This window comes from Babylonia areolata, chromosome 23 (assembly GCF_041734735.1).
Source record: "Babylonia areolata isolate BAREFJ2019XMU chromosome 23, ASM4173473v1, whole genome shotgun sequence".
Taxonomy (NCBI): Eukaryota; Metazoa; Mollusca; class Gastropoda; order Neogastropoda; family Buccinidae; genus Babylonia; species Babylonia areolata.
Window position 1 is genome coordinate 12,914,186 of NC_134898.1, and position 25,705 is coordinate 12,939,890.

The 25,705-nt window shown below is 42.1% G+C and overlaps 1 protein-coding gene across 2 annotated transcripts in view; it reads left to right on the forward strand.

Moving 5' to 3' along the window:
- LOC143297739 (exportin-4-like) overlaps positions 1-17,123 on the forward strand; it is a 40,952-nt gene extending 23,829 nt beyond the window's left edge. The window contains exons 18-24 of one of the 2 annotated variants that reach the window (XM_076610189.1): positions 3,844-3,932; positions 4,626-4,809; positions 5,540-5,661; positions 7,935-8,065; positions 8,967-9,084; positions 11,961-12,053; positions 13,432-17,123. In XM_076610189.1, the coding sequence (XP_076466304.1) occupies positions 3,844-3,932; positions 4,626-4,809; positions 5,540-5,661; positions 7,935-8,065; positions 8,967-9,084; positions 11,961-12,053; positions 13,432-13,629 (935 nt within the window). In that variant the 3' untranslated portion in view covers positions 13,630-17,123. The remainder of the gene's footprint in view (positions 1-3,843; positions 3,933-4,625; positions 4,810-5,539; positions 5,662-7,934; positions 8,066-8,966; positions 9,085-11,960; positions 12,054-13,431) is intronic. The other variant, XM_076610190.1, reaches the window with a different exon arrangement.
- Positions 17,124-25,705: the final 8,582 nt, after the last annotated feature.

The following is a 25,705-nucleotide window of genomic DNA, read 5'->3' on the forward strand; positions in this document are numbered from 1 at the left end:
GAGCTGTTATGGTGGTGTAATTGTTGAACTGTTAGGTGAGTGAGTGGTGATGAGGTTTGTTAGTGTTCAGAATGCAGCTGTTATGGTGGTGTAATTGTCACACTGTTAGGTGAGTGAGTGGTGATGAGGTTTGTTAGAGTTCAGAATGCAGCTGTTATGGTGGTGTAATTGTCACACTGTTAGGTGAGTGAGTGGTGATGAGGTTTGTTATCGTTCAGAATGGAGCTGGTATGGTGGTGTAATTGTCACACTGTTAGGTGAGTGAGTGGTGATGAGGTTTGTTAGAGTTCAGAATGCAGCTGTTATGGTGGTGTAATTGTCACACTGTTAGGTGAGTGAGTGGTGATGAGGTTTGTTAGAGTTCAGAATGGAGCTGGTATGGTGGTGTAATTGTCACACTGTTAGGTGAGTGAGTGGTGATGAGGTTTGCTAGTGTTCAGAATGGTTCCATGACATTTCAGCGCCAACATTTCAGCGCCAACATTTCAGCGCCGTACATTTCAGCGCCGTACATTTCAGCGCCGTACATAAAATCACATGAAAAATTAAAATCACATTTTTTAATTGAACTTTAAAGATAAAATCACATGAAAAATTAAAATCACTGAATATCACTGAATATGCATCGTTTGGTGCCTCTCCTAAAACATGAATGCAAAAGCAATGCCCTCCATCGTGTCCATGAGAGAACGATCCCCTGCGTTGTACTGCAAGATGATGGTTTTGACACGTTTTTGTAGGTCTTTGTACTTTCGGCGCTTCGGGGCAGGTGCCTGACCTCCCATAAGACGCATGACGTCAGCTTGAATCATGGCTTGCTCTTTTTTGAGGACTGCAATGAGCTTCCACAAATCTGGGGAGTACGCCCCTACGTGGTTTTGGAATGCATTGTGAAATCCTTCCACACTGTTGTTGGATTTCGCTGCATCCGAAAGGACTCGGTCATGCACATTCCACATTTCCATTTCGAAAAGTGGTGATTGACGGGGGCCTCGGCGACGAGGTCGGCCGATGTACGTGTCTTCAAAGTAGTCAATTACTGGTTGGCCCCGGGCGTCATAACTGAAATGTACGATTTGTAACTCACAACTCTCTCTCTCTCTCTCTCTCTCTCTCTCTCTCTCTCTCTCATACCGTTTAGCGCTGAAATGTACTCACAACTCTCTCTCTCTCTCTCTCTCTCTCTCTCTCATACCGTTTGGCGCTGAAATGTACGGCGCTGAATTGTGCGGCGCTGAACTGTACGGCGCTGAAATGTATGGCGCTGAAATGTACGGTGCTGAAATGTTGGCGCTGAAATGTTGGCGCTGAAATGACGTGTTACCGTTCAGAATGCAGCTGTTATGGTGGTGGTGATGTTTTGCTGTAGTGGTGAGTTTAACGACTTATTGGCTGCTGCCCCTAAGGTCAAGTTGTTGGTGGCTGTGGTCTTGCTCCGTGAAGGGTGTTGTGGTCAAGGCGTTGGGTCCTGGTGTCCTGTGGGAGTGTAGTCCTGGCTGTCAGCGAGTGGGTGATGTCCTGGCTGTCTGTTGGAGGGGTGTGCTTGATGGGCTCTGGCTGTCAGTGATGGGTGATGTCCTGGCTGTCTGTTGGAGGGGTGTGCTTGATGGGCTCTGGCTGTCAGTGATGGGTGATGTCCTGGCTGTCTGTTGGAGGGTTGTGCTTGATGGGCTCTGGCTGTCAGTGATGGGTGATGTCCTGGCTGTCTGTTGGAGGGTTGTGCTTGATGGGCTCTGGCTGTCAGTGATGGGTGATGTCCTGGCTGTCTGTTGGAGGGTTGTGCTTGATGTGCTCTGGCTGTCAGTGATGGGTGATGTCCTGGCTGTCTGTTGGAGGGTTGTGCTTGATGGGCTCTGGCTGTCAGTGATGGGTGATGTCCGGGCTGTCTGTTGGAGGGTTGTGCTTGATGGGCTCTGGCTGTCAGTGATGGGTGATGTCCTGGCTGTCTGTTGGAGGGTTGTGCTTGATGGGCTCTGGCTGTCAGTGATGGGTGATGTCCGGGCTGTCTGTTGGAGGGTTGTGCTTGATGGGCTCTGGCTGTCAGTGATGGGTGATGTCCTGGCTGTCTGTTGGAGGGTTGTGCTTGATGGGCTCTGGCTGTCAGTGAGAGGGTGATGTCCTGGCTGTCTGTTGGAGGGTTGTGCTTGATGGGCTCTGGCTGTCAGTGATGGGTGATGTCCTGGCTGTCTGTTGGAGGGGGGTGCTTGATGGGCTCTGGCTGTCAGTGAGAGGGTGATGTCCTGGCTGTCTGTTGGAGGGTTGTGCTTGATGGGCTCTGGCTGTCAGTGAGAGGGTGATGTCCTGGCTGTCTGTTGGAGGGGTGTGCTTGATGGGCTCTGGCTGTCAGTGAGTGGGTGATGTCCTGGCTGTCTGTTGGAGGGGGGTGCTTGATGGGCTGTGGCTGTCAGTGATGGGTGATGTCCTGGCTGTCTGTTGGAGGGGTGTGCTTGATGGGCTCTGGCTGTCAGTGATGGGTGATGTCCTGGCTGGCTGTCGGAGGGGTGTCCTTGCTGGATCTTTTTTTTTTTTTTTTTTTTGCTGCCCCATCATCTGCACCGTTTCAGTGGCATTACTCCCACGCCGCTCATTTAGATTCCCCCATACACGGCCACACCCGGGTTCGTCCTTCGCAGTTCCAGCGTCGGCAGTCCACAGGGAACCATCGATGTTAGGTCGCCAGGAGGCCACACACCAGAAGAGACCCTGCACTGCTGCTGAGTCACTTCGGTGGTGTTCAGTGGTGCCTTTTCTGTTTTAACGTACTTAGGACACCACCTACTAAGCCCCCTACTAACGACAATAACGGCTTAGTCGCGGAGCCGACTGAGTGAGCGTCCCTCCCAGAGTGGAGACCTCCACCACGTCCCTCAAACAAAAGCCCCCCATGAATCTGCCGACACTGACGACATTGACAGGACTCACCCCAAGCACGGAAGTGGAGGGGTATCGAAACTGAGGTCACCATGAGAACAGGGCATGAAAGGCCACAGACTTTGAGACTATTTTGTTTATATTGATGACGATGAAGGAGGAGGAGGATGACGATGTTGCTATGGAGGTCCATTTTGGTTTGGGACTGCGTGACAAGGCTGTACTCTACGCTTCCTGTCATAATGATATCCCGGCGTTAACCAGGCCCGAGAGATACAGGCATTTGCAGTGTTGGTCAGGTAATTAGAGCAACACACCCAAAGACGCATCCTTGAAGTGGATGACACTCGACTGTGTGGTCCCATTCTCACCATTTAAGCCCACAGCACACTCAACTCTGGGTAGGAGCCGGCCATGGGCTGAAAAACCCATCTCCGCTGGGATTCGAACCCGTGTCCTCCCAGCCGTCAGTCCGCGACGCTAACCACTTCGCCACGGCGGCTGGTGTCCTTGCTGGATCTTAGCTGTCGGCCTCTGAATTTTCTCCGTAGTTTGTCTACAGCGTTGGTCTTTTCTTGCTATTGAAGGGAGGTATGTGGAGGAAGAGAGGTAACTAGCTGTGGGTCTTTCTGCTTTCATCCATCCTGTATGGACTGGTATTTTGACACAGGACAGGAGTCGGAGTCCTGTCAGTGTTTGCACAAGTGAGTCAGGGAAGTTATGGTGTATTGAATGTAATTTAACCTACTTCCGGGAGGTCATCGGCCGTAGCTACTTTTGTTTTCTCCGCATAGGCGGGTAGTAGTTTGCACAGGACAGGAATCGGGACTCCCTGCTGGAGTCTGCACTAGTGGGTCATGGTAAGTTTGTTAGATAAACGTAATTTTAGGAAAAAAATTTCCTTGTGTTATGAATTTCCTTACAGACTGATGAGTTTGAACCTGTGTGGTTGTGTTGTTGTTGTTGTTCCAGAGGTGTATCGGGACTTCGAGGACATGGTGTACCTGATTCTGGAGCTGTTTGCTGAGGTGGTACAGCATCACCTGTGCTACCTCGGAGAGGTAAGGTCATCAGTTGGATTTCTGTCGGTACTGTCCCGTTCTCATGGTTTTTTTTTCCATTTGTTTCATTTGTGGTACACTTAACAGGCTTACAGGTGAAGAGTGGAGTTGCAAACAAAATTTTCTTGGTTTTAGTGGACTGTGTATTGTGATTAATGGGAGTAGAAGTTAATCTCCCTTCCCCCAACCCCGATAAATAAAGAATTACATAGTTATAATGTAGGACTGAAACTGAATATACATCATACTGGATCCACAGAAATGTGCATTTCCATTGGAGATTATTGTACTGCACTTACACTGCTTTGTATTGTATTGCTCTGCATTGCGTTGTATTGCATTGCATTGGATTATATTGTATTGGTTTAAATCTTTTTGGTTCATGAAACATGACAAATGATGTCATTTAATATTCAAAGTACATAAAAAAAATTTTTTTGATTGCAAAAAAAGCTTGAGGTCATATCACACTCTTAGATGCGATGCATAGTTTAATTATTGTATTGCATTGCTCTGCACTGCTTTGTATTGCAATGCATTGCATTTCAATGTATAATTTATTGATAGAAAAAAAACAACAAACAAAAAAACCCAACTGTATAATTTATTGATAGAAAAACAACAACAACAAACAAAAAAACCCAAACAACATGAAACCTGACGCTGTAAAGTGGTGGTGTGGGGGACTTACAGAGCAGTTCCCAGAAGCTGTTTGAGGTGAGCCTGTCGTCGATCCAGATGTACTCCAAGTACCACTCGGGGAAGACGCGCACCGTGAGTGGGGACGAGGAGGAGAACAAGTTCAACGACATCAGCATTGTCATGGAACTGCTTATGAACCTGCTGGCCAAGGACTTCCTTGACTTCGGGCCGGAGGGTGAGTGTGTGTGTGTGTGTGTGTGTGTGTGTCGGGGGTGTGGGGCGAGGGAGAGGTGCGTTGTTGGAGGTTGGAGGGTGTATGTGTGTGTGTGTGTATCGAGAGGGAGTGATTACGAGTGTTGTTCACCACCGTTCGTTCTCAACTGGTTTCGTTTTCCCTTAGCAGCGTCTTAGAAAAGAAAAAACTGTTGTGAGAAGTGTGAAAATATTTGTTCTCAGTTGATTTTAGTTTTCCTATGGAAATATTTTGGAAAAGAAAAGTTGTGTGATGTGCACATTTTTGGCAGGGCTCACATGTCCACTGATTAAGTGCAATTTGGCTTAACTGTATCCCGATTGCCCAAACAAGAGAGATAGTACTGTGCCCTGTTGGAAGACATGACAACATGCAACAATAATCAATCAAGAGAAGATAGGAAATGTAAAAAAAAAAAAAAAAAAAAAAAAAAAATTAGCACAGGTTACCGCAATTGAAGGTGGCTGCTGGAAAAGAGGGTGCAGGTTTGGCACACAGAAGGGAGGTAACATACTAAGGGAAGTCATTAACCGCAGCTACTTTTGATTTCTGCAAGTGAGCAGAGTTGTATTTTGCACAGGACAGGAATCAGACTCCTCTGCCGGAGTCTGCACCAGTGGGTCATGATAAGCATGTTAGATTAGATATAATTTTGATGAAAAAAAAAAGAGTTCCTTTTGTGACCTGCTCATTAACGTGTGTATCCCTTCAGTCTTTGATCGTTGCCCAGCAGAAGATGGCGTACCACAGAACGGTGGCAGTGTGGGAGCTGTGGCTGTCGTGTTGTACGGACTGGAAATCATCGTGCCTCTCATGACCGCTGAACTGCTCAAGGTACGGTCACAGGCAGAGTCAGTCAGGAGAAATTAATTAAGTCTGGACGGTTAACCCCTTGATCGCTGAACCTCAGGGATGAGTATCTGTACAGTGAAATGCAATGCACTACTTCTTCTTCTTCTGCATTCACTCGTATGCACACGAGTGGGCTTTTACGTGTATGACCGTTTTTACCCCGCCATGTAGGCAGCCATTTTCTGTCAACTACAAAGTGGTCTGGAGAAAAGGGGTGGGAGTGGGAGAGTGTGGGGGTGGGGGGGGGGGTTAAAGTTCTGGTTGGTATATAGGACTCTTCTTCTCCTCCTTCTTCTGCGTTTGTGGGCTTCAACTCCCACGTTCACTCGTATATACGCGAGTGGGCTTTTACGTGTATGACCGTTTTTACCCTGCCATATAGGCAGCCATACTCCGTTTTCGGGGGTGTGCATGCTGGGTATGTTCTTGTTTCCATAACCCACCGAACGCTGACATGGATTACAGGATCTTTAATGTGCGTATTTGATCTTATGCTTGCGCATACACACGAAGGGGGTTCAGGCACTGGCAGGTCTGCACATATGTTGACCTGGGAGATCGTAAAAATCTCCACCCTTTACCCACCAGGCGCCGTCACCGTGATTCGAACCCGGGACCCTCAGATTGACAGAACAACACTTTAACCACTCGGCTATTGCGCCCGTCGCAATGCACTACAATTCGGCGTGGTTTAACATAATGCAGTTCAACACAAGGCAGTGCTGTACATCTTTATTTATCCAACTTGAATGCAATACAATGCCATACAATATTTAACCCCTTGACGGCTGAACCGTGGTGAAATGCGATCAGTGTGGTATGAGTTTTGAAGCGCAGTTAACACTTTTTGTGTCCTTTTCAGTGAAGTAACTGATTTTGCTGGACAGAGGTTACACAATCCCCAAAGAAAGAGGTCCAAATACAGAGTGGTGACTGATATCCTGACCTGCAATCTTTGTCATATCTCAGTGAGGTGACAGCCTTTCACTGATGAGCATACTTTTCAGCAACAGGCAAGGGGTTAAAAGGTAAAAAAAAAAAAAAAAAAGAAGAAAGAATAAAGGCACTACATGTAATCACACTTTACAAGAAAGTTTTAAAAAAAGAAAAAAAAAAAAAAAAAAAAGAAATTGAGGAAGAGGGAGAAAGATGCTTTTTATGTTCTTACTCCATGAGAAGAAAAAAAAGCAGCAAAAAAACCAACAAAAAAACAACAACAAATAAACAAAGTCAGAAGAAAAAAAACCCAAAACAAGTTGTATGAGTATCTTATCAGTTTTCCCTATTTGTCACTGTGCTGCTGTTAATCAGAGAAGTCCGCGATTTTCTTTTTTTGCTATAAGAATGAAAAATTTTGTGGAAATATTTTATGTTTTTTTTCTTCCAAATATTGTTCTGTGTTGAGCAGGAGAGGTGGGCCTACATACTGAATGCAAGTAAGCGAAGAAACGTTTCATCTTCAGGAGAAAATTCAGAAGAGAAAAGTGGTTGAAGGAAAAGGAGTTCATAGCGAGATTGACAGAAAGTCAAGTTTCAAAAGTGTAAAATTTTGTATTACTTTTTGTCAAAATAGAAAATCAAGTTTCAAAAGTGTAAAGTCTTGTATCGTATTACTTTTTGTCAAAATAGATTTTCTTTGTGTAAAATTTCAACTGCACTTCAGTGGGAGAGTGTGTTGCCACAGTGCAGCATAATTTTTTTTCTGTCAACTACAAAGTGGTCTGGAGAAAAGGAGTGGGAGGGTGTGGGGGTGGGGGGGTTAAAGTTCTGGTTGGTATATAGGACTCTTCTTCTCGTCCTTCTTCTTCTGCGTTTGTGGGCTTCAACTCCCACGTTCACTCGTATATACGTGAGTGGGCTTTTACGTGTATGACCGTTTTTACCCTGCCATATAGGCAGCCATACTCCGTTTTCAGGGGTGTGCATGCTGGGTATGTTCTTGTTTCCATAACCCACCGAACGCTGACATGGATTACAGGATCTTTAACGTGCGTATTTGATCTTCTGCTTGTGCATACACACGAAGGGGGTTCAGGCACTGGCAGGTCTGCACATATGTTGACCTGGGAGATCGTAAAAATCTCCACCCTTTACCCACCAGGCGCCGTCACCGTGATTCGAACCCGAGACCCTCAGATCGAAAGTCCAACGCTTTAACCATTCGGCTATGGCGCCCGTCGTATATAGGACTCAAACCCTTGGATAATTCACTTCCTGTTTGGGTGTTTGACAGTGTAAAACGTGTTGTTTTTCAGTTCCCGTCACTGTGCCTACAGTATTACAAGCTGATCACCTTCCTGGCGGAGATCCACGCTGACAAGTTTTCTGGTCTGGCGCCCGCTTTGTTCCAGAACATTGTGGCTTCAATGGAGATGGGGCTGCTCACGTATCCTTTAACACTTTTATTTTTCTCATCAGTGCAGCTGCACTACAGTTTCTGCAGGCCAGCCCTACATTAGCTGAGTACACTTTTTTGAAGCCTTACTTTGTACTCGAAACACAAACAAGACATTAAAAACATACTCAGTCCTCTTGAAAACACCAGTGAATAATGTTTGAACAACATAGAGGCTAAAGCCAACAAGCTAATAGCCCCAAATGTGAAGACAACTGATTGAGAAAGCGAAACTGAACATGCCCCACTTCGGTATGGAAACAACCAGTCACAGTCCAAGGGAAGCAACCGGTTGTTACAGTTATAAAAGTACTTGGGGGGGTAAAAAGTGTTACGTGAAGCCATTAGTTTCTGTCACAGAACTAACGTCATGAAAATGGGAACCAGAGTTGATAGTCCCTGTCGACTGACTGTCGGTTCTAGGAATGTGGCAGAGGAACCTGGGTGTGGCTGTGTATGAGGGAACCGAAACGAGCGACTTGAAAGTAGTGCCGCTGAGATGGTGAAGCTGCTGGGGCAGTACACACACACACACACACACACACACACACACACACACAAACAATGTTTCTGTATGCTTGCTGTAATAGTCCAAGGTACAAAATAGTGCTGAGTGGCTTTTTAATATATATATATATATATATATATATATATATATATATATATATATATATATATATATATATATATACAGAGAGAGAGAGTTATATATATAGATAGATAGATATATGTATGTAATGAGAATCAAGCGTGTGTGAGTGGGCTTGTTCATGTATTTAGTGAAACTGAAACTAGAACTGATAATGGTCGTGGACACACTGACATTCCTTGTTAGGTTTTCTTGATAGATTTTTATGTCAGAATTGTTGAGTTCCTTAACAGGCGTCCTCAGGTTCGGATCCGACATCAACAAGATGTGTCTGGAGGCACTGGGATGCCTGGCTGTGCAGGTGTTTGAGGAGAAAGTTGCCGACAATCAGCTGTCACAGTTGACCGAACATTTCTTAGCAGTAAGTATTGAGGAGAAAGTTGCCGACAATCAGCTGTCACAGTTGACAGAACATTTCTTAGCAGTAAGTATTGAGAAAGTTGCTGACAATCAGCTGTCACAGTTGACAGAACATGTCTTAGCAGTAAGTATTGAGGAGAAAGTTGCCGACAATCAGCTGCCACAGTTGACAGAACATTTCTTAGCAGTAGGTATTGAGGAGAAAGTTGCCGACAATCAGCTGTCACAGTTGACAGAACATTTCTTAGCAGTAGGTATTGAGGAGAAAGTTGCCGACAATCAGCTGTCACAGTTGACAGAACATTTCTTAGCAGTAAGTATTGAGGAGAAAGTTGCTGACAATCAGCTGTCACAGTTGACAGAACATTTCTTAGCAGTAGGTATTGAGGAGAAAGTTGCCGACAATCAGCTGTCACAGTTGACAGAACATTTCTTAGCAGTAGGTATTGAGGAGAAAGTTGCCGACAATCAGCTGTCACTGTTGACAGAACATTTCTTAGCAGTAGGTATTGAGGAGAAAGTTGTTGACAATCAGCTGTCACAGTTGACAGAACATTTCTTAGCAGTAGGTATTGAGGAGAAAGTTGCCGACAATCAGCTGTCACAGTTGACCGAACATTTCTTAGCAGTAGGTATTGAGGAGAAAGTTGTTGACAATCAGCTGTCACAGTTGACAGAACATTTCTTAGCAGTAGGTATTGAGGAGAAAGTTGCCGACAATCAGCTGTCACAATTGACCAAACATTTCGTAGCAGTAGGTATTGAGGAGAAAGTTGCCGACAATCAGCTGCCACAGTTGACAGAACATTTCTTAGCAGTAAGTATTGAGGAGAAAGTTGTTGACAATCATCTGTTACAGTTGACAGAACATTTCTTAGCAGTAAGTATTGAGGAGAAAGTTGCCGACAATCAGCTGTCACAGTTGACAGAACATTTCTTAGCAGTAAGTATTGAGGAGAAAGTTCTTGGCAATCAGCTGTCACAGTTGACAGAACATTTCTTAGCGGTAGGTATTGAGGAGAAAGTTCTTGGCAATCAGCTGTCACAGTTGACAGAACATTTCTTAGCAGTAAGTATTGAGGAGAAACTTGCCGACAATCAGCTGTCACAGTTGACCGAACATTTCTTAGCATTAAGTATTGAGATAGTTGCTGACAATCAGTTGTCACAGTTGACAGAACATTTCTTAGCAGTAAGTATTGAGGAGAAAGTTGCTGACAATCAGCTGTCACAGTTGACAGAACATTTCTTAGCAGTAAGTATTGAGATAGTTGTTGACAATCAGTTGTCACAGTTGACAGAACATTTCTTAGCAGTAAGTATTGAGGAGAAAGTTGCTGACAATCAGCTGTCACAGTTGACAGAACATTTCTTGGCAGTAAGTATGCAACGCTGTTCATAGAAGAACGCTAATCAAGTTAGTTCATTATTCATTTTAACATCTTTTCACCATAAGTGATTTAAGATGAGTGGGACGGGGAGGGGGGGGGCGGACTCTTGGGAAGGGATTTAAGTCAGTGTTTCAGTATGTGAGTAAATGTTTGTGTGTGTGTGTGTGTGCATGTGCGTGTGTGTGAGCGTGTGCTTGTGTGCTAATCTAAGTATTTGAAGATCTGATATATATATGTACATGCATCTGCTTGCTGTACTGCCATAAGGCTATGGGACCTGAATGTGATGTTGTAGTGGATGTGAGGCCTGGTGTGTGTGTTGACAGATTGTGTGGTGTCAGTGTGGTGTGTGTGTGTGATTACAGATTGTGTGCTGACAGTGTGGTGTGTGTTGACACATTGTGTGGTGACAGTGTGGTGTGTGTGTTGACACATTGTGTGGTGACACAGTGTGGTGTGTGTGTTGACACACTGTGTGGTGACACAGTGTGGTGTGTGTGTTGACACACTGTGTGGTGACTCAGTGTGGTGTGTGTGTTGACAGATTGTGTGGGTTGACACAGTGTGGTGTGTGTGTTGACACATTGTGTGGTGACTCAGTGTGGTGTGTGTGTTGACACATTGTGTGGTGACCGTGACTCAGTGCTGTGGTTGTGTGTGTTGACACATTTGTGTGGTGACTCAGTGTGGGTGTTTTGGTTGACACATTGTGTGGGGTGACTTCAGTGTGTGTGTTGTGTTGACGAATTGTGTGGCACACTGTGGTTGTGTGTGTTGACTGGATTGAGTTGGCACCAACTCGTGGTGTGTGTGGTTGACAGCAATTGTGTGTGTGACACAGTGTGGTGTGTGTTTTGACACATTGTGTGGTGACTCAGTGTGGTGTGTGTGTTGACAGATTGTGTGGTGACACAGTGTGGTGTGTGTGTTGACACACTGTGTGGTGACTCAGTGTGGTGTGTGTGTTGACACATTGTGTGGTGACACAGTGTGGTGTGTGTGTTGACACATTGTGTGGTGACTCAGTGTGGTGTGTGTGTTGACACATTGTGTGGTGACTCAGTGTGGTGTGTGTGTTGACACATTGTGTGGCACACTGTGGTGTGTGTGTTGACAGATTGTGTGGTGACACAGTGTGGTGTGTGTGTTGACAGATTGTGTGGTGACACAGTGTGGTGTGTGTATTGACACATTGTGTGTGTGACACAGTGTGGTGTGTGTGTTGACACATTGTGTGGTGACAGTGTGGTGTATGTGTTGACACATTGTGTGGTGACACAGTGTGGTGTGTGTGTTGACACATTGTGTGGTGACACAGTGTGGTGTGTGTGTTGACACATTGTGTGGTGACACAGTGTGGTGTGTGTGTTGACACATTGTGTGATGACACAGTGTGGTGTGTGTGTTGACACATTGTGTGATGACACAGTGTGGTGTGTGTGTTGACAGATTGTGTGGTGACACAGTGTGGTGTGTGTGTTGACAGATTGTGTTCCGCATGCTGCTGCTGGAGAAGTTTGACATGTCACTGATGGACACGGCCAGCACAACCTTCTTCTCCCTCATCTGCTGTCATCAGGTCAGTGTCTCACCTCCCCCCACACCCTTGCACACCCTCCCACCCCCCTCCCTCACACATACACACATGTTCAGTGCACCAACCATGCTACATATCAGTTATGAATGTGTTAGATTTTTTAAAAACCTTGTTGGAAGTATATGTCATGGAGAATTCACTCCCCTTTACTTACATTATACTGATTAAAAACACACTGACTGTAAGCAACTTATAATTAAGAATTCTTTACTGCCACTGATAATAATTTTAACTCTGCTAATACTTAATTTTCAGCTCTGCTACATACTTTATTTTTTAACTCTGCTACATATATATTTCAGTAAGATACAGTATACAAAAAAAAAAGAAAAAAAAAAGAAGATAAAGTATAAAAATAAAATACAACTTTGTGGCCTGCAAACTCATTGATATTTTTCCACTCATATAGACATGTGGAGTGGTGGCCTAGTGGTAGTGCGTCTACTCAGGAAGTGAGAGAATCTGAGGGTGCGGGACTGAACCCCACTCTTGCCAGAATTTTCTCCCTCTCCACTGGACCTTGAGTGGTGGTCTGGCTGCTTCTCATTTGGATGAGACGATAAACGGAGGTCCTGTGTGCAGCATGCACAGCGCACGTAAAAAAGAACCAGTGGCAACAAGAGTTATCCCTGGCAGAATGTGTAGTAGAATACCCTTTTGTATAGCATGTGGGTGCATGTGCGTAACTGAGCCCTGACTGAATGGCATAGGAAACGAAAAATGAGGCTCTACACAAGTGGGCAGACTGGGCAAATGACTCTGTGTTTGTGAAGTGCTTAGAGTTTGGTCTCTGACCAGAGAGAGGCGCTGTGTATCAGTAATGATACTATTTTAACTCTCAGGCCAATATTTTAACTCTCAGGCCAATATTTCAGGCCAGTTTTAGCTCTCAGGCCAATATTTTAACTCACAGGCCAATTTTTCAGGCCAATATTTTGACTTTCGGGCCAGTATTTTAACTCACATGCCAGTATTTTAACTCCCAGGCCAATTTTTTAACTCAGGTCAATATTTCAAGCCAATATTTTAACTCTCAGGCCAGTATTTTAACTTTCAGGCCAATATTTTAACCCTTTAACTCTCAGGCCAGTATTTTAACTCTCAGGCCAATATTTTAACTCTCATGCCAGTATTTTAACGCTCAGGCCAATATTTTAACTCTCAGGCCAGTATTTTTAACTCTCAGGCCAGTATTTTAACTCGGGTCAATATTTTAACTCTCAGGCCAATTTTTTTTTAACTCGCAGGCCAGTATTTTAACTCTCAGGTCAATTTTTTAACTCTCATGTCAATATTTCAAGCCAGTATGTTAACTCTCAGGCCAGTATATTAACTCTCAGGCCAATATTTTAACTCTCAGGCCAAGTACCAGGAGCTGGTGAACCAGTTGCTGGAGCAGCACAGTGCTTCGGAGCACAAGGATCGCCTGTTGAGTGCCTTCACAGAGCTCACCCCCTCGTCCTTACCTCTCCTCATCACGCGCCAGAACAAGATTGCCTTCCGCAGCCTCTTCGACAAGTTCATGAACACTGTCTGGGGCTTTCTCTGTGTCAGATAGCCCTTGCTCTGTGTGTGTGTGTGTGTGTGTGTGTGTGTGTGTGTGTGAAAAAGAGAGAGAGAGAGAGAGAGAGAGAGATAAAGAAAGAAAAGGACAGAGACAAAGAAATAAAGTGTGTAGTTGTGTGTGTGCATAATATTCATCAGAAGTGAATATGTTTGTGAGAGGCAGACAGACGGACAGAGAGAGAAAGAAAAATAAAGCATATATGTGCTTAACAGCAGTGTGTGTGTGTGTGTTTGTGAGAGAAAGAGAAAAGGACGAATACAGGGAAGTAAAGTGTGTGTGTGTGTGTATGTGTATCTAAAGAGGTGTATATGTTTTTGTGTGTCAGAGAAGGAGAGAAGGAAAGGAAAGAGAAATAAGGCTTGTCATGTGCTTAAGAAAGGATTTATATATTATGTGTGTGTGTGTGAGAGAGAGACAGAGAAATAAAGTGTGTATGTGCTTAAGAGAGGCGGTTTGTGTGTGTATGTGTGTGTGTGTGTGTCGGTCTGTCTAAGTGTCTTTCTGCCTGTCGGTCGGTCATGTCTGTGAAAGAGGAGGAAGAAGGTGGCATAGAAAATGTGCGATTGTGTGATTGAGATATGATTTTTGTGCCCCCCAAAAATGGGTATGTGCGTGCATGTCTTGGACAGAGGCACAGAAAAATGCAAGTATGTAACTGAAATGTTTGAGTATGCAGAAAAAGTGCATGTATTTGATGGAAATGACATGTTTGTGTGCATTAAATGCGCATGTGTGTGTTTGACTTGATATTGTTTTTGTACAGAAAAATGCAATTGTGTGACAAAATAGCTATGCATGTGCCTGCAACTTTATTGACGTGAGGTTTTATGGTTGTTTGTTTCGTTCGGTTTTGCTGTGCAGGGTGGAATGTTTATTGGTGGAAGTGTGCTGATATGTTAACTCACTCCGGATGATGGAACGCTACAGCGTTCCTGATGTAAGGTAGCATTCCGGATGACGGAACGCTATAGCGGTTTCGACAATTAAAAATTTGTCCACATTTTTCTCGTGAGGAAGAATAAAAATTGCAGCTACACCAGGCATTGCGAACATGTTAAGGGTCGAATGGAAAGTTTCTTCGTGAGGTTTCCGTGACAGTACACTCGCTGGTACCCCACATGACAAGCTAATCTGCATACGTATTGAAAATGGCGTCGCAGGCGATACAAGTGGAAATTTTTGGAGCAAACTAGATCACAACAGCTGTTTTTTACTGCTGCTGAAGTGATTGAAATGCTTCAAACTGAAGGTTTCGACATCGACGAGGATAATGAAGATGTTGATTAAAGTATCAGCAGTGAAGAAAGCTGCCAGCAAGAAGGTACTGACAGTGACTCAGCTTCTGAGGGCTGTGAAGAGAGGGAGGGGGGTGGGTATACACACGACATTAGAAGAGGAGTCAGTGGGTCAAGTACAGGGAGTTTCATTCAGTTACTTTGTGTTTTGTATTTTTTGTGATTTTTTTCCCAACCCTAACAAAAGGATCGTCTGCAGGAGAAAGCAAGGGAGAAAACTATTTGTCCGGAGTGAGTTAATGAGTCCCAGGTATGGATACTCATTTTATACGACTGATTTGAATTGGCGAGGAAAGGAGATAGAGAGAGAGTGTGTGTGTATGTGCATGACAACAAAAACGACAGTTTTAGACTCGCAAATGGGTTGTGAAAGCCCTTAACACAGTGCACATGTGTGAGCACGTTTACATCCATATTTTTGCTTACAAATATTCCAGGTACGCGTGTTCACATATGCGTTTGTCCCAGAAATTGTATGCATGTGGAGAGAGGTATTTGTAGACTCACATAGAGAGAAGGATCTCAAAAAATAAATTTTTAAAAGTGTCTTTGTCAGACATGATGTCTTCTTGCTCAGCCAGTCACACGCTCCTAACCAGGTGATACAACATTATTGATTCGTGCTATACAGGAGGCATTAAATCATCTCTTTACCCTGTGTGTATTATTAAATGGAGAGAGATGCAGATTTACATAACTGCTGTTGTGTACTTCTTTGTGGTGCTGTGTGCTCTAATTCATATTCAGGTGCTCCACATATGTTACTGTCTCTCAAGTGCGTTGGGTTTATGTGTAGGTCAGGTGTGTGCATTTTTTTTTTTTTGAAACACAGATGTGGTGGAAGTGTGTATGGATCAGCCTGCACGTTTTGAAACCACCTTGAAACTGAAACTGATACCGTCTGATCTTAATTATGATCAGGTTTTTTTTCTCCCCTGTTTCTTTCTTTCTTCATTTTCTTTATATTTCTTATACTATATATTTTATAGGATCTGTTTGATACACTTTTGATTCTTCTCTCTTTGAAATGGATGCTGTCTTTTTTTCTGTGACCCATTTGACTCAGGTTGATCAAGTCTGTTTGAAGTTGTCATCTTCCCTACCCCACCTTTCATTTGTATGTGATCTAAGAGGACTGATAGCAGTACTTTAGTGATAGTGAATAATAACAATGTAAAATATATTGTCTGGAAAGTCCTTTTCTTTCAGAGAGAGAGAGACAGAGATAGAAAGAACACTTCTGTGAAATTTGTTACCTAAATTCTGTATTTACGCATAAACTCTCCTCTGAAATGTATTATGCCCCAAATTCTGTACTCACCATCTCATGTGGCGCAACAGTTAAAGCACCTGTTGCCAAAGCCAGTGCCAGAGGTGATTGTCACTGACATTTTAATTAAGCATCTCAAAATCAAGCTCACAAGAAAAGAGAGGCAAGGTTAGCACACGCTTATATATTTTTGTCTGTCAGACCACTCGTCCCAGCAAATGGTAGGCATAATGTGTGTTAATAATGTGGGAGTCATAGCAACTGCCATCTCTTCTTGTGTGTTTTGTGGATGAAAGTAGGAAGGACACAGACCCACCAACTTGCGTTGTTGTCGTCAACAATAGAATGCAAGTAATGTCAGGAAATCAAAGACTAGACTTTCTTGCACCACCACCACCATTACTAATACCATCAGAATGCATCACTTCCAATGTACCATCTTCAAAACTAACATCATTATTGGCAGTAAGATGTAGGTGTTGGTGACCAACATTATTTTCCTACTTACACCTTATACACCTATATCACAAAAAAAAAAGAGAAAAAAAGGCGACTTGTCAGACTTGATTCCAAATCATGCATTCACATGTGGTGAAAACCTGTTCCACAGTGGACATAAATATGTAACCTGCCGGTATGAAACGTCACCCAGGTACATACCCTTATTTTATTCACTTAATGCTCAATTTCCTTTTGAAAGAATCAGTCATTGAAACACAACAGAAGAAAATGATGAATGGATCACATTGTTGCTAGATATCTCTGGTCATGACAAGATTGGTTTTTTAAAAGTTTTTTTTAAAAGTTATTTTATTGAAAATGAGTGAACGTGGGAGTTGCATATCATAAAGACAGAAGAAGAAGAATCATGCAGTACTTGAATTGCAATATTAAGGTTTTTCCTTTATGTTCAACAAAAACCCCCCAAAAAACAGCACACACCATCACTCTGATATGCGCACAATCTGCGTGCAGTTTTTCATGCAAGCATTCTTTGTTTCTGTGACATGCGCTCTCTTCTTTTTTCAATAACACATGCGTTGTGTTTGGTTGTGCGTATGATCAGTGTCTCTAACAGCAGATGAGATCAATGTAGTATTTAACCCCTTGCTGTCTGCTGCTCTTACACAAAACATGTCTACTAATTTCTATGGTTGTGTGCCTGCTGGGTGTATCATACGTTCCATTCTTGTCTTTGATTTTGGGCGGTACAATGATTGGGGAAAAGAACCCCAGCTGGTACACAAGTCTGGAAAGTTTGATGAGAAATTGTTTCTTGTCAATTAATTACATATGATGACGATGCTCATCTTGGATGATGTTGCTGATAGGGATCACCATCCCAGAAACGTTGGGTGGAGGAATTGGAAGAGGGAGGAGAGCAGGAGGGTGGGTACCCATTTAACACTAGCTCTGACTCTTGTCAGAATGATGACATTGTATGCAAGAATGCCAATTTTTTATGTTGGGTCTCTGTGATTCAAACTCATCCCATTTTGGCGTTCAGCCCACTGAGTTAACCAGTGTCCTTCAGTTGTGTTTTCCCTTGTGTGTATGACCTAGAGAAGGGGGAATATCTGGATTTTGGAGGGAGTTTTACTGTATGAAAAGCACATACCTGCTGGTACTGCGCTATTCACAGCACTTTGCAGATGATTAAGCCAGGTTTGTGTGCTTGGAATAGGTGAGAAAAAAAAAGTGCATGATGAACAATCGTAACAAAATTTTTGTGGACATGTTTTTGTTTTTGAAAAGAGCTGCACTTAGAACTGCTGATTTTTTGTTTCCACTCGGAATAGAGGAATTACAAAATTGAAATAATTCTGGCAGGCAAGGGGTCAGTAGAAGAGGACTCTGTTTCAAGAATACCGTATTGCACAGTCATCTTTTTCTTTATGTCAAAGTAGACGCTGCCTCTCTTTTACAGCACACACAGCAACTGCAACATTTTACTTTCTTCACAATGCTGACGCTGGAGGACTTTGAAATATATGGAAATTGATTTATATGAGCATTGATTGTCCACAAAAAAAAAAAAAAAAATTGTTGAAAGGATAGTGATTGCTAATGCTGTAGATGCTTTTAGGGTGCATGCTATGGTATGAGTGTGTGAGAGCGTGCTTGAAATGCTTTCATTACTGCTGCTTTGCAAAAAAAATCTAAAATGAGAACCTTTTTTTTCTCTTTTAAGATCAGAGTTGTACTCTGTTTAGTGTTTTTTAAAAATTTTATTTGTTTCTTTTTTTAAAACTCCGTTGTTGAAACAGTTTTATCCATTCAGTAGCTCTATTCTTTTTGTGTTGGTGGTGATTTTTTTTCATTTGATTTTAGTGTTCTTTTTTTTTTCTTTTTTCTTTTTCTTTTACATTGCTTTTTCAGTTTCAACAGTCTGCTTTTGTTGGAAGTTTTTGATACATGAAAATTTTTGCTTAATTTTTGTTTTGATAAAATCTTTATGTATATTTTTTCCCCGAATGTTTGAAGACTACAGATCCCATTCTTTTCCTTTTTTTTTTTGGTTCTTTCTTTCTTTTCTTTTTCTTTCTTTCTTTTCTTTTTTATTCTAAACAATCACAGTGGTGAACTATGTTGATACTGACTTGACGTTACGATTAAAAACACTGTCACAAAGGCTGTCAGTGTGAAATACAGGTGTACCAGTCCCCACAAAGTGACCAGTTTTTCAAAACAATGTTTATGCCACTTTGGTATTTCTGTTGAAGTGTCAAAGGAATTATTTCTGAAGCAGGAATCAAATGCCTGTTACAAACACAACATAAAGGGTACACTGATTATATTTTTACTTGTAGCTTGAGCAGGTGGTTCAAGTCTTATTAATCCTTTAACTTGAGCATTCATGATTTTAACGTCTAACAAACATCGTGCCAAACATTTGTGAATAAGAAAGTTTGAAAAAGTCTGAGAAAATCTAACTACAGTTCCCAGTTTTATTGATTAATTTCTGTGGCACATTTTTACTACCATTTGTAAATTGCAGCAACTAAAAACAGGTTTCTGGAGCGCCAGACTTTTGTGGCAAAAATTTTAACACAAATCAACATACTTAGGATATATCCATGATAAAATCCATCTTCAGTGACTGGCATATTACACTGCCTGCAGATTTGCAAATCATGTGGTGTGCCATTTAGATCCTTAGTTCAATATTATGATTGTTCTTGCATTGCTTCAAACCCATTAATACTCAAATGTACATTCAAGGTCTTTAGATTAATTGCACTCTCTTCTTGATCTCCTTGGTACATCTTCTTAGGACTTTGAAAAAAGATTCTGCCAGGGAAAAATTGTTTCGGTACTAAATTCTTAAGGGATAATTGTTATGGTTACCTCCCTTGATGTGGGTAACGCTATTGCTTCTGGATTGTATGTTAATTGATAGAAAATGTTATAGTTACATTACATGAAGCAACGTGTACAATTGTTTAGGGGAGTAAAGAATAAAACAAGAACAAAACAACAAACACCAAACCATTCCTTCCAAACGCGCGTGTGCATGCACACATGCGTGTTCATACGTACACACTTACTTTCTAAGAGAAAAATCTCAAGAAAGAAACAAGAAAACGAAAAAAAGGAATGTACTTATGTAAACTGGCAAAGCACAACTGATCTCTGCTGGTAACAATAGCGGGATAGAGAAACGATGCTGCTAATTCTACATGCTGGAACTCTATAGACTAGGACAAGTGGCATACAATTATGGCTCTGAAAGATGGAGTGGCAAAAGCTACAAGAAACTATTTCTGTACTTGTTTTGTCTGATGGCTTTATTTCAGAACTTCTGTGTTTGGATTTTTATTTATTTATCTATTTTAAAAATTGAAATAGGAAGCTTATTTTTCTTTTCTTTCCCACTGAATCTTGAGCCTTGTAAATATTTATGTTGAAGGCTTGTGGTTGGATAATGTTTCTTTCTTTGGAACAAGATACATAGGTCCCATGAGTGTTTTGCTTGCTTGTTTGTGTGCATGCGTGCATGCACATGAAGGGATGTATGTCTGCAACCAGAAACTTCCATGATTTATACCTGTTGCAAGTTGTTGGTCAGTGTATGTGTGTGTGAGTGTGTGTGTGTGTGTGGTAGGAAATATACATATCATGACAGTGAATGATTTCTTTGTCCATTGAACGTGGAGAGTGTGTGTGCTATGGAAATGCTAATTGTGGCAAGTGTTGATTGATCATTTATTTGTTGGTTGTTTAATTATTCAAAAGAAAAAAAAATTAACATGCTTTCGGAGGGAGGTGAGCACATGAACACAGATTTTTAAAACAGCAGCTTTTCTCACAATTTTGGGGGGACACTTGTCAGTTTTTCTAACAGGTTTCATGGTTAAAAAAAAAAAAAGATAAACAAATACCAGCTTTTTGAAACAGTTACCCTTTTTTCTCCTCACAGGTTGGTGAGTGAGACAAGAGACAATTTTCTCCCCTTGATCTGTTATCAAATTACCTACAACAACAAAAAGGGAAGGGGAAAAACTTGGATAATTGTCTCAGGGGGTTTAACTCTTTCATTTCCAGTTTTCCCTGAACTGTAGTCTGCTGATTATTGAGAAAAGCGCTGCAGCTGAAAAGCAGCAGCCCAGTAGAAATGGAGCATGAATCACCTCAGCTGAGTTTTAAACAGGTACTTTTAAAACTCTGAACAAGGATTGGGTTTTTTTCATTTCATTTTTACATGGCAACGTTATTTAAAAAAAAAAAAGTTTCAATTTCAGTTTCTCAAGGAGGCGTCACTGCGTTCAGACAAATCAATGAAATATATACACTACACCAAAGGCTGTCTGACTGGCAGCATAACCCAACGCGCTTAGTCAGGCTTTGAGTGTTTGCATATGTATTTGTTTACCTATCAGAATGGTTTTCTTCTACAGAATTTTGCCAGAGGACAACACTAGCTGCTGGGGGTTCTTTTTCAGTGTGCCAAGTGGGTGCTGCCCATGGCACCTTGGTTTTTCGTCTCATCCAAGTGACTAGACGCTCAGTTTGATTTACCGGTCAAACTTGGGAGAAAGAGCAAGAGCAGGAGTCGAACCCAGACCTTCATAGATTCTGTATTGGCACTGGCTCTTAGTGCTGCAGCCTTGTGGGCTAGTTGGCCTTTGGGAACCATCCCAACGCCGACTGTCCTAAAACCCTCTTGGCCGAGAGAGTTGGGATGTAACTTGGGCAAGACACTCTCCACTATAATCAAATTCTAGCCCAAATAGTCGGAACAGCAGTTGCCTCCTCTGCTGTTCTGATGGTCATAGTCAGACACGACTGACTATCATATACTATCATATCATATTGGCAGATGAGTGTCTTCACTCTTGACCTTTCTGCCATCTAGCTTTCAGACAAAAAAAGAAAGAAAAAAAGAAAGAAAAGAAGGTGTAGAGAATGTTTCAGTGAGTGGAGACGAATAATGCCAGGTTTGTTTGTGTCAGGAACTTTGCAGTCAGCTGTGGTTTCCTTCGGTATTAAAATTTGGAAACATTTGTTTTGTTTACTTGTATGTGCATGTGTGTCCATGATTGTCACGTCGCCTACAGTGTGTTCACAAGCAATTAATTGCCATGCAGTGCCTGCAGTGTTGTTAGTTCTATATACAAGTTGCCGTGCTACACCTACTACAGTGTTATTGGTGACATCTGTGGTGAAGGGATTACCAAAAGAATCCATTGTATAGTTTTTCATGGTCAACTTTAAATTTGCATTCATTCATATAAAGTGACCTGAGTGTCTGCTAAGAAGTAAGCTTGAGAACCAGTGTTTTGTGGAAGTGTATGCATCTACAAAGAATGCACATTGATAATCATAAGATCAGTTAATTTTCTGGTCATGTAACATTTTTCAGAAAAATAAGTGAATACAGTTAAATATTAGTCCATAGTAATTTTTTTTTAAAATATGTTTCCACGAGTGAGCTTTGTTAATATAATTGAGATCACACATTGAATACAGTTAAATACCAGTCCATAGTATTTCTTTTTGTGTGTTTCAACAACTGTCGTTTGTTAATATGATTGAGATCACACAATGATGAAGATAAGGTCCGGAAATCATCTGGTCATGTAAAATTTTGATGGAACAAGATTGGGTATAGTCAGTTTGAATCCATTGCATTTCTTGTTTACATTACTGTTGCTTGGATTTGTTGATATATTTGAGTCATGTAAATACAGATACTGTCGAAGCAAGTATTATCTGTTCCATTTTTCATTAATTATAGTTATGTGTATTTGTGTCCAGAGAAAGAAAATGAAATGAATGGGTTAAGTAACTGGAAGAGTCATCATCTTTGAACACTGAAGACCATCTTTTCTGTTGGTGTTACGAACAGCTTTTTCAGCTTTTTTGGAAGATTTAAAAGTAAGGTGGTGTCTGCACATCAGTTTTCATGATTCCAACCTTTACTTTGTTTTATTTCATTTTCTTTAAATTAGGAAAGTGTCTTTAGTTAGGGTTTGAAAGTGTGGAAACCAAGTGGTCAGAGCATTGGATGTCTGTCCCATGAGTCTTCGAGGTCTGTGGTTTGAATCCAACACCACCTGGTGGGATAAGGGAGAAGAATTTTCCAATCTCCCATGTAAACATGGGTGCAGACCTGATAGAGCCTTAATCCCTTCCATGCATTTATGCTCTCAGAACATCAAATATGCATGTTAAAGAACCCATAATCCATATCAAGTTTTGATGGCTTGTGGAAATACAAACCCAGCATGCATGGCAAATGAGAACAGGTTGCAGCTGCCTAAACGGCAGTGTAAAGATGGTCAGACAATGTAAAAACCCACTGAACATGAAGTTGCAGCCTGTGAACACAGAAGAAAGATTTGGATTAAAGGGTTTACCTGATTACAAAAAAGTGTTCACAGTATCACAGTATATGCTGGGTTTTTTTTTTTTTCAGATTCTTAAGCTAGCTGCTCTCCACTCTTCTCAACACCTCCCACACTCTCCTGCCCGCTCACGCCCTCCCAAAAAGCAAATAGCAAGTTCTGTTGTATGTGTGGGTTGCAACTCCTATTTTGAGTGGGCTTTTACATGTATGACCGTTTTTACCCCAGCACGTACACAGTCATACTATTTTCAGGAGTGCATGCTGGGTACTTTCTTGTTTGCACAACTCACTAAACGCTGACATCAACTGCAGGATCTTTGATATGCATATTTGATCTTTTGTGTGAGTATAGACAATGACGGGGGTTCAGGCACTTGCAGCTGAACACATCTGTTCACTCTGGAGATCGGGAATATCTCCACCCTTAACCCATCGGGCGCTGTGATTGAGATTCAAACCCATGACTCTCAGATTGAAAGTCCAATGCTTAACCACTGTTGTGCCCACCACAGCAAGTTCAGAATCGAATGCCAACTTGAGCTGCTTTCTGTGAGCAGAATGTGGGTTATTCAAAAATTATTAGAAAGGAAGAATATTTGTTTTTGTCATTCTCAGTTGTGATTGAACAGTGTTGTTTTTGTCATGGTCAGTTCTGATCATGGGCGATCAGGGTCCTATCCCTGACTTACTGTGTTTAGTTTTGAGTGCATCTGGCAGCTTGACAGCATGACATGAGAAATGATTGACTGATTTTTGTTTGTTGTGTGCTGTGGACTGCTATGGCAATGAATGGGTGCAAGAAGATTAAACGTCACTGTTGATGGATTTGTCTGTGTTTGTGGTTTGTATGGATATATATGTATTAGTTTTATGCACCGTTTTTATTGTAAATAAAAAAGAAACAAGAAAATAAATGCAAAAAGACACATGCACACACACAAGTTCGCGCACATGCACACATCCATGCATACACACACACACACGAATGAATAGTAAACTCACACACCTGTGCACGGAAGAGATGGTATGATGACTGGAGTCTTTGTTGCAGAATGGTGTGAGTGTGTGTGCATGCGCGCGCGCGCGCGTGTGTGTGTGTACGCATGCATAATTTATGATTATGAGTGTGTGCATGTATGTGCACTACCTTGTTTGCATCTGTCTGCATCTATGAACCATACCAAACAACATAATCTTGACATTTCTCACATTGTTTTCATAGAAAGATTATACCAAACAGCCCATAACTTCACCGCACATGAAAACAAACCAACCACCCACGTAAGCCTGTTTTTGCCATTTCATTATTCATCAATTAAAACTGCTCCTCTGGCTGTTCAGTGAACAAACACGTTGTGGGATTGTTGAAGGCTATGTGTGGAATCTGTGGGCAAACGGCTGGCAAGGAGAAAAAAGGTTAACTAGGGTTAACTCTGTTACGCACTGATGACGCCTGTTCACCGAAACAGACACGAGAATTCATTAGTGTCTATGACCGAAAGCAGACACGGACGCTGAAAATAAAACTTTTGTACACTTTACGCACTTGTCTGTTGGGGGGGGTGGAGGAGGATGGAGCGTTGGTTGTTGGAAGTCCTCTCGAACTGATTGTTTTAGGAAACGGTATTTACGTCAATGTTTTCATTTTCGCCCCCACAGCAGTCCCTCTCACTGCTATGTAATGCTTGTTAGGCGTTACACTGTTCGCGTCAGTTATTTATTTATTTATTCATTTTATTTATTTATTTACTTTTGGTGATTGTGACAACTTTGCCATGACTGGGAAAAAAGCGAACAAAAATGGGTAAAATAGAAAATCAAAGATGCGCCAATGTTGTTTTCTTGTAGACGGGCGTGGGAAGGAGTGAGGAGGTACGGAAAGAGCGTCTCTCATTGGCACAGACTGATTGAAAACGTCACTGCAGACACATTTTATGAAGCAAGATGGCTGCGCTTTAGTGTAGCGACTGAATCTGTGACCAAAATTAAGTGCAACAGGTCTCATAACAGATGAGTAAAAGCACAGAAAGCAGGTCACATCGTCTAATGGTGATATAGTTCCAACTACGCATGAAGACGGCCGTAAAAGTAGGTGCTTGAACTTGGGATAGTAAAATAGCGTGATGACTGACGTGGCAGATATGAACACCGTGCTTGGTTAATTTAAATCCTACTGTCTGTGCGTCCGTGCACATAAGAAGCAGGTAACCGGGACGTTTTGAAGTGTAAGCATTGCTGATTTCAAGGCGCGAGGAACGTGCAGCACACACGTACTGAGAACAAGTAGGCCAACAGTATTTAGATCTGATACTCTTTCATGGGTTCATACGATGTTCAATGCTCCATAACCAAAATGGCTGACAAGGTGTCGTCTGCAAGGCGTGATGTCATGTCGAGGAGGTCCGTTGTGTTTATGGGATAAAGGAAAACAACAACATAATGTTCAGTTTATGGGAAGATACAATATGAATTAAGATTATTTGTTTTCGGAACTTATTGATACGTTCTTGTGTTCCTTTCTTTCTTTAATACCCGGTCCTTGCACTAAGTTGAATAGGGTACTAAAACCCGTAGGCATAAAAGCTTTCCAACTGATGATTTGATGCCTGATTAACTGTGCGTCAAACTCGCATTCAGAAAGTTGTGAGCTTG